Genomic DNA, 13,955 nt, shown 5'->3' with positions numbered 1-13,955 from the left:
ATAGATTATAAGACCAATATAATTAAAAAGATAATCTTCATATTTTGAAATAGATAGGAGAAATTAATTTTTCAATTCCATGATACTGCTAAATATTATTGGCTTGTTTTTTTAGTGTATTACAATAGTAGATGCAAAGTAGGTAATTTTCAGAAATGATATTATGTCTATAATTAGACCTATGACACTGGCCACCAAATCGTACATAATACTGTTATAAATAATTAATTATTTCTTTATAACTTTAATATTATAATACTTTAAGTTTTTAAGTAACGAAAAAATGCCACAGAAACATATTTCGAAAATTTAAAAAAAAATCAACTATGGAGAGACTAAACAATATTAATGAATAAATATAAAATGTTATAAAAGTTTTACATTCAAATAAATATTATTCAGTGAATTTGGAGGTTGGCTCAATTATTATCGGAACTGTTAAGTAGTTGGGAACCATTTATATTCAGTATTCTTATTTCTAAACACAATTAGGTTAGCTTAGGTTAGCTTCCCTCTGAAGAGTTGACTACATCATGAGCAGTGAGAAAATTTGAACCAAAATAAATAAAGAGTGGGTATATAGTCGTTTAATGATTGGAGTGTGAACCTAGTTCTGAATTTCTTGCAGGAAAATAAAACATGGTTTCCAAAGTAAAATATAGATAACAGTAGAAAGTATCAATTTGAAATAAGCAATTTCATATTAATATTCACCAATCGCAGCCTATTATGGATAATATGTAAGCAGGCGAGACAAGCGTAAGTTTAGACCAAAATATTTCTACAAACTTGCATTTTTTAATAGAATCTAACACTATTAAAAGAATCATCAAAAAATAATTATTGAGCAATCGGAAAATCTTTCTCATGAGATAAAAACCAATTTCGTAACAAAATATTGCTGCACTTTAGCTTGTGATCAGAGACAGAGCGACGGTGTGTTACGATTTACTAGATTTTTCCAGTTCCAAATGCTCATACCATACCACACCACATCATATTGCTTTGCTTAGTGACTGTGTTTTGACCTTCATACTATTAATAAAATCCGTGTATGTACTATACTTTGACAAATGCAGATAGGGGGTTATCTTATCTTTAATAGATACATTAAAAAATAACATCAATCTTTTGCTTTACATGCAAAACATCCAACAAAAATAACCGATTCGTTCACAAAAACTGGAAAATCGATTTAGTTTTTCTTTTTATTTTGACAAAAATAATAACCAATAATTTTTTTTTATTTTTTAAAAATAATTTATTAGTAGGCCTACAAAAACTATTGGAAAAATTATTAAAATTTTCAAAATAGTTATTGGAATAATCCATAATAGCTCGAAATGCATAAAAGAGTGTAAGATTATATTTTGCTCGAGAGAGTGAAAAATTGAAACATTTATTATTTATTTTCATAGAAGATTCAACGCCAGAAACCAGTAATTTAATGTCAAAAATCAAGATTAAGTTTAGAAATTTAAGAAAAATATCTAAGTTTTATTAAATAAATCCAACTCAGATAAGAGACCGATTTAATTAACCTGGAGGTTATTTGAAAATGATTTCAAATTCAATGTACTGAAATTCCCAAAAATGTTGTAGAATTACTAGTTTAAGGCTGAATTGATTCACAGCTTCTAACGCTTGGGTTAGAAATCAATAACGTCCATTTTAACAGTCATTTGGGGCCGTATTCTCAAACTATATTAAAAACGTTCCTAGCCAAGCCCACTTTGGCTGCAAATGTCCAACAACAGGAACCAATCACAACAGTTCTTGTTCTTTATTGCTAGGCAACCAATCATTTATTTCATCATTTATTTATTTATTAGATAGAACAAACAATACAATGATCGGAAAAGAAAATCCAGGCTATTGCCCAAAACTTCTTCAATTTATTTAGTTTAGTTTCAAATCGTCTAAATATTATGTAGGTTATGTCAATTTCAATTCATGAACAATAATTGCTCGAGATATATGTTACATCCCTATGGTTAATATGGTTTCTATTATGATCATTCCTTATTATATTGTTGCTTGTTCAGTCCGTAATAAACTCAATTCAAGGCAACATGTTAATTACAATTGAATAAAACCTTTATGAATAGTTCTTTTTTAAAATATATAATATAGTAACTTAAGTGAGCGGTGGTAGTTGATAATATTGTTTTCTTACAGTTACCTTGTAAAGTGACCATTCCTGCACTGATTACAGAACGCAAAGAATGAAAGAATCACTTTTCCGCACTAGTGCGCAAAGTGATTACTTTGCGTACTCCAGATTTGCAACATGGCAACACAAAATAGTTGGTGGGTTATATGGAGGATTAGTGCACGAAAACAAAAATTAAGTTGGTAACAATGACTGTGGTTAGATTTAGATGAGAATCATTTCAATGGCTACCCTACATTTATGATAAAATCCCAATTTAGAAATCCAAAACAAGAATAATGATACAAATTCTCATCATTTAATAATAAATAATAGTTCTTTTCTATTGATAATTATTATTTGAACTGCAAGCAATGAGAAAAGTAGCAAATATACATTATAAATATCGAATTTTCAGGTTAAATAATTACCGTTTGATATCCATGTAAATAAAAATAATAAAAAAACATAAGAATACTACAATAAATATTCTCTGTTGTCTATGTTATTTTTATAAATATTTTTTATTTTACTTTGAGCATTTTTCTCGTTAGTTTGAGCAAAAGTATAAATTTCTGAATCCTGTTTCAGTACTTTTTAGCTGGTTGAAACAAACTTAGGTACGATTCTTCCCTCTAGGGCGCGCGCTTGTTGGTTCAGCCATCTTGCAGCCATCAATCAGCTGTTGGAGTGTATTTTGAATGCGAATTTTTTGTTCTATCTGTATTTTTTCTGATTCTTGAATGAATAAAAATGAGAACTTTGGCTGAGAATTTTCAACTTTAATTGGATTATAAATTTAGGTTGTTATTAATAACAGCATCACACACACAAACATTTGATGGATTGCAGCCATCATTTTACTGATAATTACTCACTTTTCATATTCAATGGTAACTGTAGGAAAAATTTAATGTGAAATACGTGCACAAAGTTCCTCTGCTGCACTCAAGAAACCATTCCGCACTCGCCTATGGCTCGTGCGTAAACGTTTCTTTCGGTGCAGCAGACTGTCACTTTGCGCACTAGTTGCACAAATAACTATTTTTTTAACAAGATCAATATAATCTATGGAACATAAAGCGCGCTTATTTCTGGACAGAAATTCTCGTTCTATACTATGTCCATGAAAAGAGAAGAAAATTCTTCAGGGCAATTGATTTTTACTTTTTCAATTAAAAAACTAATTTAATCATTGAATAGAAAATGAATCACTTCAAGTTTGAACATATTTCAAGAATTTTTGTAAGGATTATTGAACGTTTGAGAAAGCCACATTAAATACTTTATCGAATAAATTTTTCCAGAATATGTGAACTGTAGACGTGATGTGTTCCAGCAAATGTATGATTTGTTTGTTTTCACATTGATCTTATGAAAAACATTTGCCATTAATTCAATATTGCCTACTGTCATTGCACGCTCATAATGAAAGGCACAACAGGTTCATATAAAAAACTGCCCCTCCTCCAATCTACTCAACAGTTCAACAGTTTCACTCCTCAAAAGGCTTATTTAGCTTGCCTACTATGGACGTTCTCAATAATAGTTTATAAATACAACCCTCAGTTGTACTCAGAAATTATTTGCTCTGGAACTTTCAACAAGAGGTGCCGAAAAATCTCCAACAATTTGCTTTTAATAGAAATTTAATTTTTCTTTTATAATATTGATTTCTACAGCAGCCTCCGAGCCCTGAAAGGGGGGGGGATTAGGAAAGTAAGTAAGATGGCAAAATCTGTGAACACCAAACACTTTTGCAGATTGTAGCTCAGAGGTCAATGAAACTAAAAAAAATAGTAAAAATCATGAATCGTACGAAATGCTGAATCCTGTTCAAGCTAGACAGAACCTAAACCAAGGTGCAAGTTTGCAAAGAGACCGTCATCTGGTTTGAACCAGTGTGGCGAAGAAAAAGGAGAAGAAAAATCCAAGACAAAGCCGGCCGGCAACCGGCAAGTACGGTATTGATAATCATCTAGCAATACTAGTTAACAACCACTCAAGACAATATAATGGACAGAAAAGTCGCCACATAACACAAAGACGACCATTCAAGCACAGATGCTTGCTTTCTGCCAGAACCATTAATCAATACTCTTAACAGAAATTGTGAATAATTATTTATGCAAATTAAGTAAGAGTATGTAGGTCGAGCATTAGGAGCTTTAAATTGTTGAAGAATAATATTGGAATATTCCAAACAAGAAACAAAATTAAGGATAATTTGTACACTGTCAGTACTACTCTCGAGCTTGTAAAACATTCTAAACGAAACAGAAATCATTTGCGTAATAGATTCAGTAATAAATTTATTAAAAGTTTGAATAATTTGAGATTTGACATTTTCCAATATTCAGAAGAAATCTAGATTCAATATGCAAATTCAAACTAACAGTCAGAAAAATGCTAGTAGAGAAAGCCCTATCTATACTCTGCTGCCGAATTTTAATTTGTGAAAAGGGGCTGTAGAGTGTAACTTAACTTTTTGTGACTTTCATTTCCATGTGAATTTGATGAGATACATCATAGAGTGTATTTACTTATTTATTTTACTTTCAAGAAGTTAGAACTAAGTCTTTTGAATATATAATTTTGTTCTAGTATTGACAAGTCACCAGTCAAATGAGTGTTACTCAAAAATTAATGTAATGTGACGATAAATAAATGAAATGAAATTAACCCAAATATTGTATCTTGAAGTAGAATATTCGAACTAAAATCTCTAAAAAAAATGAGAATAGTATTAAAAAAAAATCTTTAGGGCTACTCTTAATATGAATAAAAATTAGAATGAAGAAGGTCGTGATTGAACAATTTTAAAAGGGTAATTAGATTTCTAATTTTTATTTATTGAGAATAGTTTATCATCAAAAATACCTTTACCTATAGCCTATCCCTAGCTCATGATAATGTTTATTCTTAATAACTGCGGCTTTGTGTTAGTTCTAGATTTTAATAAGTTGAATAACACTCAATTTTCTTACTTTCATTCAGTATTATCCATATGTTTCACATTTACTATCTAGTCGTAAAGCGTTACACAATGTTGAATGAAAGGAACTTAGGAGAGGAAAGTAAGACTAGCCTAAAATTGTTTGCTTTACTTGTAACCAAATAGATTCTAATTACCTCTCAGTCAAAATTATCACAAATTACACTTTCTATTTAGTCTCCCGTTTCATTATAGTTATGTTTAAATTACAAATCTTGAATAAGCGTGGTAGCATACATTATTATTTTGTTCTTGATATATCCAATAACTTGAAAAAAAATTTAATTTTTTTATTGAATATGCAATTAAAAAAACATAAGGATTGATCTATAATATGATAAGTGAGATGGAGAGACTATCGAAAAGTTTTCAATTATTTGTATGAGATACAAATAATCTTGAAAAGCATAAATAAATAATTTAATAGAATAATGCATTCGTTTGGCCAGTAATGATGAAATAAAATTAACGTTGAACTTCCGATTGATTGAATGAGTTAATTAATTGTCTAAATAACTTTCGGCAATATTATTCATCCACTAATAGTAGAGGAAATTAGCAAAACCTCTAAGTCAAGTACTTTTTAAATCCTCACAAAATAACGCGAAATGTAAACAGGTTCTAAATAAGCAAAGCTAAAGTGTAGATAGCTTTTGAAAAAAAAGTCAGAAGAATTTTATCTGGAGTATGCCAAATAGAGAGTAATAAGAGTATTATCTTATCTTCACCTAACATTGATTACAGTTTTATAATATCTCGAACAAAACTAAAGAATGACAACAATCATTTTTTCGACTGTAGTATTAAACTGGATTATTGATTCACTAAATGATCAATTATTTGTTTCAATTTCATCCCAAAATGCACCTATGTAAAAACTTGCTCTTACATGACGAGAGACCAATTCAGCCAAAGTTTCTAATCAGAAACAGACTTTATGGTCTGCCATAAAACTGAATGGAAGTTCTCAGTTTATAAGCAAAGTCTATAAATAATATTTCGACAGATTGAGTCAGTAAACAATCACGATTTATTGGTTCGGGGAGGATATTTTTAGACAATCGGAATAACTCTGAGATGCAGGAAATTCCACTGCATTTCACTGGTGTTTTGCTAAAAGTCAGAATATTCCAGTGGATTTTGCAAGCTGCTTAACAAATGAGTCATCAACAAAAAAGAACAAGAAAATCCCTACATAGAGGCAGAAAAAGAATAAACAATAAAGATGTATTTCTTTCTCTAAGACCGTAATCATAAATAACTAGAATTTACTAGTTTCTCAACTACACAGCTTTTCAACTTCAAGAAGCAACAAATTTACAAATTGGATACGATTAAGACAGGCAGTAAGAGCTGAATAATATGATGCAATTGAAAATAGAAGAAACTACTGTACTTAAAATTAAGAAGTAGATCTGATAAAATATCATAAAAATAAAGGAACCATCTGTTTATGGTTCTAGTTTAAGTTGTAATGATTCATCATTGATTGGTAGAAATGACCAATGGGATAAAATAACTTTAATACCAATTGGATGAGGCGAATCAATAGAAAATAAAAGTTTTAAAATAGGGAAGATTTCTTAAAAGTATTATTAGAAATAGCAAAAACGTCTGATAATTCCAGCCATGTGATGATATTATGATCAATCATTAATTGAAACTCCGTAGCTACTAGCAAGCAGAGCCTAGTATTAGCAGTAACTACTAGCAGAGAGACAGCTATTAAAATATTATGCAAGAAAAACCTTTTGGTACGGTATCTTCTAGGGTTACACATGTATATTTTTTCAATGAATCAACTAATTCCCTTTCACGTATTTTCTAATGGACACGACATGTTTTGGCTATAATGTCATTTGTATAATGTCTTCAGCCGATAATACGTAAATGAATAAGTGAATTCATAAAAAAATATAATATTGAGAGAAAACAATATAATATTGTTATTAATATTTTTTCAATTAAAAACAAAATAATATTGAGTTAATTGAATCAATTCTAACAATAATTACAAAGTTTAGTCATAACACAAATTAAGTTTATCGAAGGGTCTGAAGCTACGAGGATCGATCCAGAATTAAGATAGACTATTAATGCGGCTGGAATGATTAATTCGTCATTTACAAGCAATCCAATATGGAACTACCACTCACTTCTACCGCAAAATTAAAAATACGTAGTGTCATCCGTTTTTCAACAGGAAAGAATAAAAATGCGACTGAAATTCACCGCAAGTTGTGTAGTATGTGTAGCTAATTTCAACATTTGGATAGAGTAGCTGATGAATTTTTTTGATCGTCCGGCTAAGGTCAGTGTCTTCGGACATATTCAACAATGTTTGGGGAATGTGAAGTGGGCCCATTGACTGTCCATAGTCTACTCCCGGAGACAGTTGAATTTCGGGCCAATTGTCGGGACAGTTGGCAAGACAATTGGCCTTAAGTGTTTATACGAAGACAATAATTTTATGCCAGTCAGTTACCTTATGACGATTGTCTCGCCATTTGGCATCTTATAAACTAGGCTTAATTGATGAATGAATCATGGCAGCCGCATGGAAATTTTACAGCACTGACACCAAACCCAGAAGAAAATTTCTGCCTTTTTCTGTCATGTATAGGATTATAAAAAATAGTGTAACTTTATTCTGAAATGTTCTTCCCAAAGCTTATTCTATGAGAGAACTTCTGTTTCAGGTAGATTACGAATCTTTGATTCAATAACTTCTGCTCTCCACTTAATAGAGTTCTGAGGCTATTCAATAGCGTTTGTGAAGGTGTTGATGTGCATGGCCCTGTTAGTGAGGTTAGAAGGCGCATTATTGAGGCTATTCATCATTGAATTTGAATTCAGTTTCTGAATTGATTCAATTAATACGATGTCCGTGATTCTTATTAATTTTATAGAGTTGATCAAACCTACAGTTTAAATCCCTTAACTTTTATACTTGAATATTTGTTGTTGTTAAAACTTTTTCTTTTTCTTCTCTGCTTTCATCAATTTTCTTCCCACGGTGGCACATGTTTTCCCTTAACCTGTTTCTATGCTCAACTGTAGGCCTATTCTTTTTATAACTTATTGGATAAGTTTGGATAAGTTAGATTAGTTTTTATTCTGTATTTATTATTTATGCTTAGATTACTTACAATTACTTATTCTTTCCTCATACTTATCAACTTTCTTATGTATTTGTGAATTGCATGTACTGTATCTCTCATTTTTATTTCTTTTAGTAACTTACTTTATTCGATTGTAAATGGTAGTGAAGACTGTTTTGGGCTTAATGCCTGTAGTCTGTAATAGTTGTTCTGTAAATAAATAAAAGTAAAATTCTACAACAAAAGTAATTTTTAATCTCATAAATTGTCTGTTAGCGGATCTGACCTTAAGGAACCACCCTTCAACAGAGAGAACCGAGACCACGGCGCTTATCTATTGCAATAGATTAGATACGGTTCTGATTGCGAGGACAACCCTGTCCTCTTTCCCTAACTGACCAATAGTTGGCAGTTAACATTAACATAGTACTCTAATCTTCAAGACACGATGACCCTTGTATAAAGAATAAAATACATAGCAAAAGTCGAACAATTTATTTCAAAGTAGAAAGTATTTTTCAAAGTAGTAAATGTAGTATTGTATAAATCACAGTCAGTGATCATAGCATTTGTAGGTTTGTAGATATGTGAAGAGTTCTAGTCTTGGTTCGTATTGGTTATCTGATACTATTCTATAACAACCATATGAATTAGTTATGCATCATTATAGGTACAGATCCACAAGCAGTAGTTTAGAGCTAGCTAGGGTTCGTCAGAAATAGATTCCATTGTAGATAATGGAAGGAGGCTAGACGCGCAGTAATTAGCCTGCAGCGGTAAAAATTATTAGCAGTAATTAGCCTGCAGCGGTAAAAATTATTAGCAGTAATTAGCCTGCAGTAGCTGAAAAGAAGGACTAGTATCATAGCGAGTGATGGATAGTTCCATTTTTGGAGCAGCAGATTTATGCAGAGCTGATTTTACAATATAATGTTATATAACTGCATAAAATTTATTGAGCAGTAAATTATCTGCACTTAAGCCACCAACCAACAGTTCATTATCGGCACACCGATACTGACGGAAACAAGCAATATATAGATGATCAATGAATGTAATGAAAATATTATGATGAAATGAATTATTAATATTGCTTATGTTGCCGTTTCCTCATCATAACAGTAATTTTGTTATAATTTTATTTTATTAGGTATGATAAATAGGTAATAGGTATTTTATTAGGTAGAAGAATCGTGAATGGAATTAAAAAAAGGAATCACTTACTTGTTGTCAGGCGACTGGATAGCAGCTGTAGCAACAACAGGCTGGTTGTTAGTTATTGCAATTGGACTGAAGACAGGGTCAGCATCGTTGGGCATCTGAAAAACAAATTTAAATATTGAAAGCTATTCATTGAATGAAACAAAAATCATTTGATACAATTACAAATCATAAAGGCAGAGAACAACAAGCTCATCCCAAAACTGTTTTCCCAAATTTTATTAGCTTATCCAGTAACATTTTCAAAAAATAGATTACATTTTTACTTTCAAGAAATTGCTTTAAGAAATGAATTATTTTAACAATATCCATAATGAGTTCCACGTTATAATGACAGAGTTTGATTAGGAATGGTATTGCTATCCTTGTCTATCATTCAACAAAGCGGATAGCGCTATCTCTTTCTCGCTTTGATCTGTTGCCCGATCGTCTTTTAACAATGTAGAATTATCAATTAATTAACAAAATATTTCATCTCAAGTTATGAAAATTCATAATGAAATTATTAAAAAATAAAATTTCTTGCTTAATAAAATATAATTAATTATTTTATACGAGAATGAACCGTTAATATTACATCAATAAACCTGTATCAGCTACCGTCTATAGAAGGCATTGACAAGACAGAGGATCGGCAATGTTTTCTCCTATGTTTCTCCACTGCCATTATAACGTGGACCTCACTATAGCAATACCTATTATTACTTATCAGAAGTATTAGTAGGTATTGACTATAGTCGTATTCATTCAATATAGGTATCAACCTTCACAACAACACAGAAAGTGAAACGGTATTCTGATCGATAATGAGCTTGTCTATTCAATGCATAACAATAATAATTATTTAAATTAAATAAAAATAATAAAAAATTGTCTAAAACCACAGATTTATTGATACTTAGAAAGACAATGGTGTAACAACCGAAACCGGTTTTTATAAGTATCAATAAATCTGTGGTTTTTGACAATTTCTTAGTATTTTTATTTAATATGAATAATTACCACAATATCAACTTCTCAACTACACAAAAAGTGGAAATAATACTGTAATTATTTTTGAACAATTATCGCTTATTCTACTTTTAAATCCTCAACCCTTCAGGAATCATAAATTATGTTTTGTTTTGCTGATAGAGAGGTTCTGTTCCCAGTCTCAAACATTACTTGGTTTACAACAGTTATTGAACGAAAACCGTCTTACATCTACAACCAAATACACACACATTTTACTTGATGCTATCATAATATTCAATTTTGACGGCGATAAATTTGATTTTGAAATGGTTTCATGTGATACACTTACATCATTGAGCACAGTACAGTCGTAGGAAGGTTGGTACTTTTCTTGCTCAATGAGCGGTCTCTTTAGAATCTTCTCTCGGTCTTGTTTATGTTTGCGGTCGGCGCCTTTCAACTGAAAACACACAAAATTCATTAGATTCAAACATGAAACTCTTACAAAATATGCATAACTCTCAAACTAAATATCATATTAATGCAATTTATTCATCAATACAATTACAAATCATAATATTTCCTATTTTAGTTATAATAATGTGAAATGTTTAGTATTGAAGCAATACATCTATGTTTAGTTTTGAAGCATCTAAACTAAATTTGAAAATCTACTTTGTGAAAATACTTGAGGACTGATAATTTTGTGAATTGAAGAACTAGAAGACTTGACCTATTTCGGACTATGTGTTATCTAAATTTGGGAGAGGAATAGCACAAGGTTACCTTCTTTTTCCTCTCCCTATCATTTTGATAATGTATACTTATTGTATAAATGAATGAATGAATATACATATAAATAACGATATGACTGGGTGAGAGCAACAAGCCTAGCCCAAAACTGTTCTACTCCCTTATTTCATAAACAGTAAACTTTACAAAAAAATAGGTTATATTTTCACTTTTAAGGAGTCCAATTGTATGCTCAAAATGAACAAACTAGAAGTTTCTAATTTGGAAGGATAAGCACTGTAATATTAAACTTGATAAATCAATGAGAATTTGAAAAAAATTATGTACTTCAGAAAAATTAAGCCAAAATTACATCAACCTACTCACTGAGGTTTTTATTTTTAATCAGACTCGAATTATCAACAATATAGCAATGCAGTTATAAATCTGAATTCGATTCAAACATGAAAGCTGTATGAGAAATGCAAAACTCTCAAACTAATATCGTATTATTTTCTCATCGGACTTGAATTATCAACAATGCAATTTCATTTCATCTATTGACAATCACAAATCTTTGTGTTATATAATAATATGATTGGGAGAAGACAACAGGCATGGCCCAAAAGTCTCTTTCTCCCAAATTTTGATGAATGAAAGTTTCGAAAAAATAATGTGGTTATGTTTTTACTTTTCACTTTCAAGTCCAATTTTCACTCCAAAACTATCGATCAAACTAGACATTATAAATTCTGATCAAGATACAAATGGACTCTGATAGCTCGGTCGGATAAGTGAGATTCACTTCAAACTTTCATCATTGGTTGAATGGAAGACATTGATGTAATTTTAAAGGAATGCTGACATCTTGTAATGAGTCTCACATCAACTTGAAATTGTTTGGTCATCATTCGAAGAAGTTTAGTGCAATAGCCTGTTTTTCCATCACATTGGAGGACCAAGTTTCTAAGGTTAATATTTAAGGGCACCCACCTTGAAAACCTTGATCTGGCAAGAAGCAGTGTGCAGCCGGCAGGGTGGACTTTGCCCGTGCAGTGATGTTTCCACCTGAATGCGGAAGGGCACGCCCTTTTCGCCGCCATGTTTGTTCGGTGTGAACTCGGTGCTGATGCAGTTCACCTGAGAAAATGCAAACTTCAATTTAATTTCAAATCAATCAAAAAATTAGAATTGTGTAGTTAGAGATAAATCACTTATTACTAATATTCACGTAATAAAGTCTGTGAAATGATAGGATACCATTGATGTCTCTTTTTTCACCGCCTCCTATTTGGAACATATTTATTTATTTATTCAATCATAAAGAATTACACAAGTTTCAAAAAAGTACCATACGCTCAAGCCCAAAACTGTTTCAATTCTAATTTATTCAACAATCCAAATCTCTAGCTAGCTAATCGGTTACGGTATGTGTCACTCTAATATTTTTATATTGTTCATTTGAATTCGCAATCACAAAAAAACGAAATACAAACAAACCAGCGCTCGCGGAAAATATCACTGTAGACGAGCAGAATTAGCTAGCTCGTTGAACGTCCTAAAGACTCCAGTCATGGAGTATAAGACAAGTCATGTTATTACATAATAATTCTAACACTAAGTAGTTCAACCTAGTTTAGGTTTGAAAGGAATTCTTGTACACTATAAAAAGCTCTATCAACTAAATATTTTTTAATTTGTTTTTTGAAAATCTTCAAATCATCATTACTTTTCAAGATTTGAGGTAGCTTGTTATAAAATTTCCTACCTAGTTTTCCTAATCTGGTTTTTGTTCAAATAACCTACTATTGTGACCCATTATATGATAATCTGCTCTGTTTCGCGTATTATACTCATGAACATCTGAATTCTGGATCACACCACTCGTTTTCACATGCATTACAACTTCATATACATACAAAGATGGCACAGTTAATAGACCAAGCTTTTTAAATAAAGGCCTACAAGAGTCTAACCTATTCACTTTCTCTATACATCTGAGTGCCTTCTTTTGAATCTTAAACACTCTGTCCATATTTTGTTGAGATGAATTACCCCATACTAAAATAGCATACCTAATATGAGATAGTATAAGTCCATGGTAAGCAGTTAACAGTAGTTTTTTATCATTCAGCCTAGCAAGCTGCCGCAGGACAAATACCCCAGATGATATCTTATTACATATCCTCTCAATGTAAGGATGCCATGTTAAATTCCTGTCCAATAAAATTCCAAGAATGCTACTTTCTCTTCTTGGTCTAATTCATTTTCCTCTATAAACACATTATTTCTCTATCCTCTACTGAATTATATTTACTTTTGAATTGTAGGAATTGACATTTCTTACTATTTATTGTTAATTGCCTTTGCTTCAAGAATTGGACAATTGACTGTACTCCAGTAAAAGCATTTATTTCTAGACTATCTAATAAATAATTGTTAAAGATAAGCGATGTGTCATCAGCAAACAACAGAGCTCTGTGATCTTTTAACTCTTTTGGTAATTGGTTCACATACAACAGAAACAGTAAGGGACCCAGAATTGAGCCTTGAGGTACTCCAGCCTGGACCTCCAGTTTTTGAGATTTAATTTTTACTATTTCATTCCCATCCACCTTGGTAAGCTCAACACACTGGTTTCTACCTATGAGATATGATTCAAACCATTTTAGTTCTATACCATTCACACCTACAGTTTTTAGTATTTCCAATAATATTCTATGGTTCACACAATCAAAAGCTTTCGATAAATCAAGAAATATTGCGGCTGCCTTCTCACCTGAATCTATTATATCTATTA

General features: G+C 31.2%; 1 protein-coding gene across 1 annotated transcript in view; it reads right to left on the bottom strand.

Moving 5' to 3' along the window:
- The window catches only part of LOC111053479 (transcription factor CP2), a 54,758-nt gene that overhangs the window by 19,355 nt on the left and 21,448 nt on the right, over window positions 1-13,955 (bottom strand). Inside the window, exons 8-10 of the mRNA XM_039431256.1 lie at window positions 12,149-12,295; window positions 10,773-10,883; window positions 9,473-9,567 (exon numbers count right to left, since the gene is read on the bottom strand). Coding sequence (XP_039287190.1) covers window positions 9,473-9,567; window positions 10,773-10,883; window positions 12,149-12,295 — 353 coding nt within the window. The remainder of the gene's footprint in view (window positions 1-9,472; window positions 9,568-10,772; window positions 10,884-12,148; window positions 12,296-13,955) is intronic.

This window comes from Nilaparvata lugens, chromosome 6 (genome assembly GCF_014356525.2).
Source record: "Nilaparvata lugens isolate BPH chromosome 6, ASM1435652v1, whole genome shotgun sequence".
Taxonomy (NCBI): Eukaryota; Metazoa; Arthropoda; class Insecta; order Hemiptera; family Delphacidae; genus Nilaparvata; species Nilaparvata lugens.
This window is presented reverse-complemented; position numbering and strand designations above follow the sequence as displayed.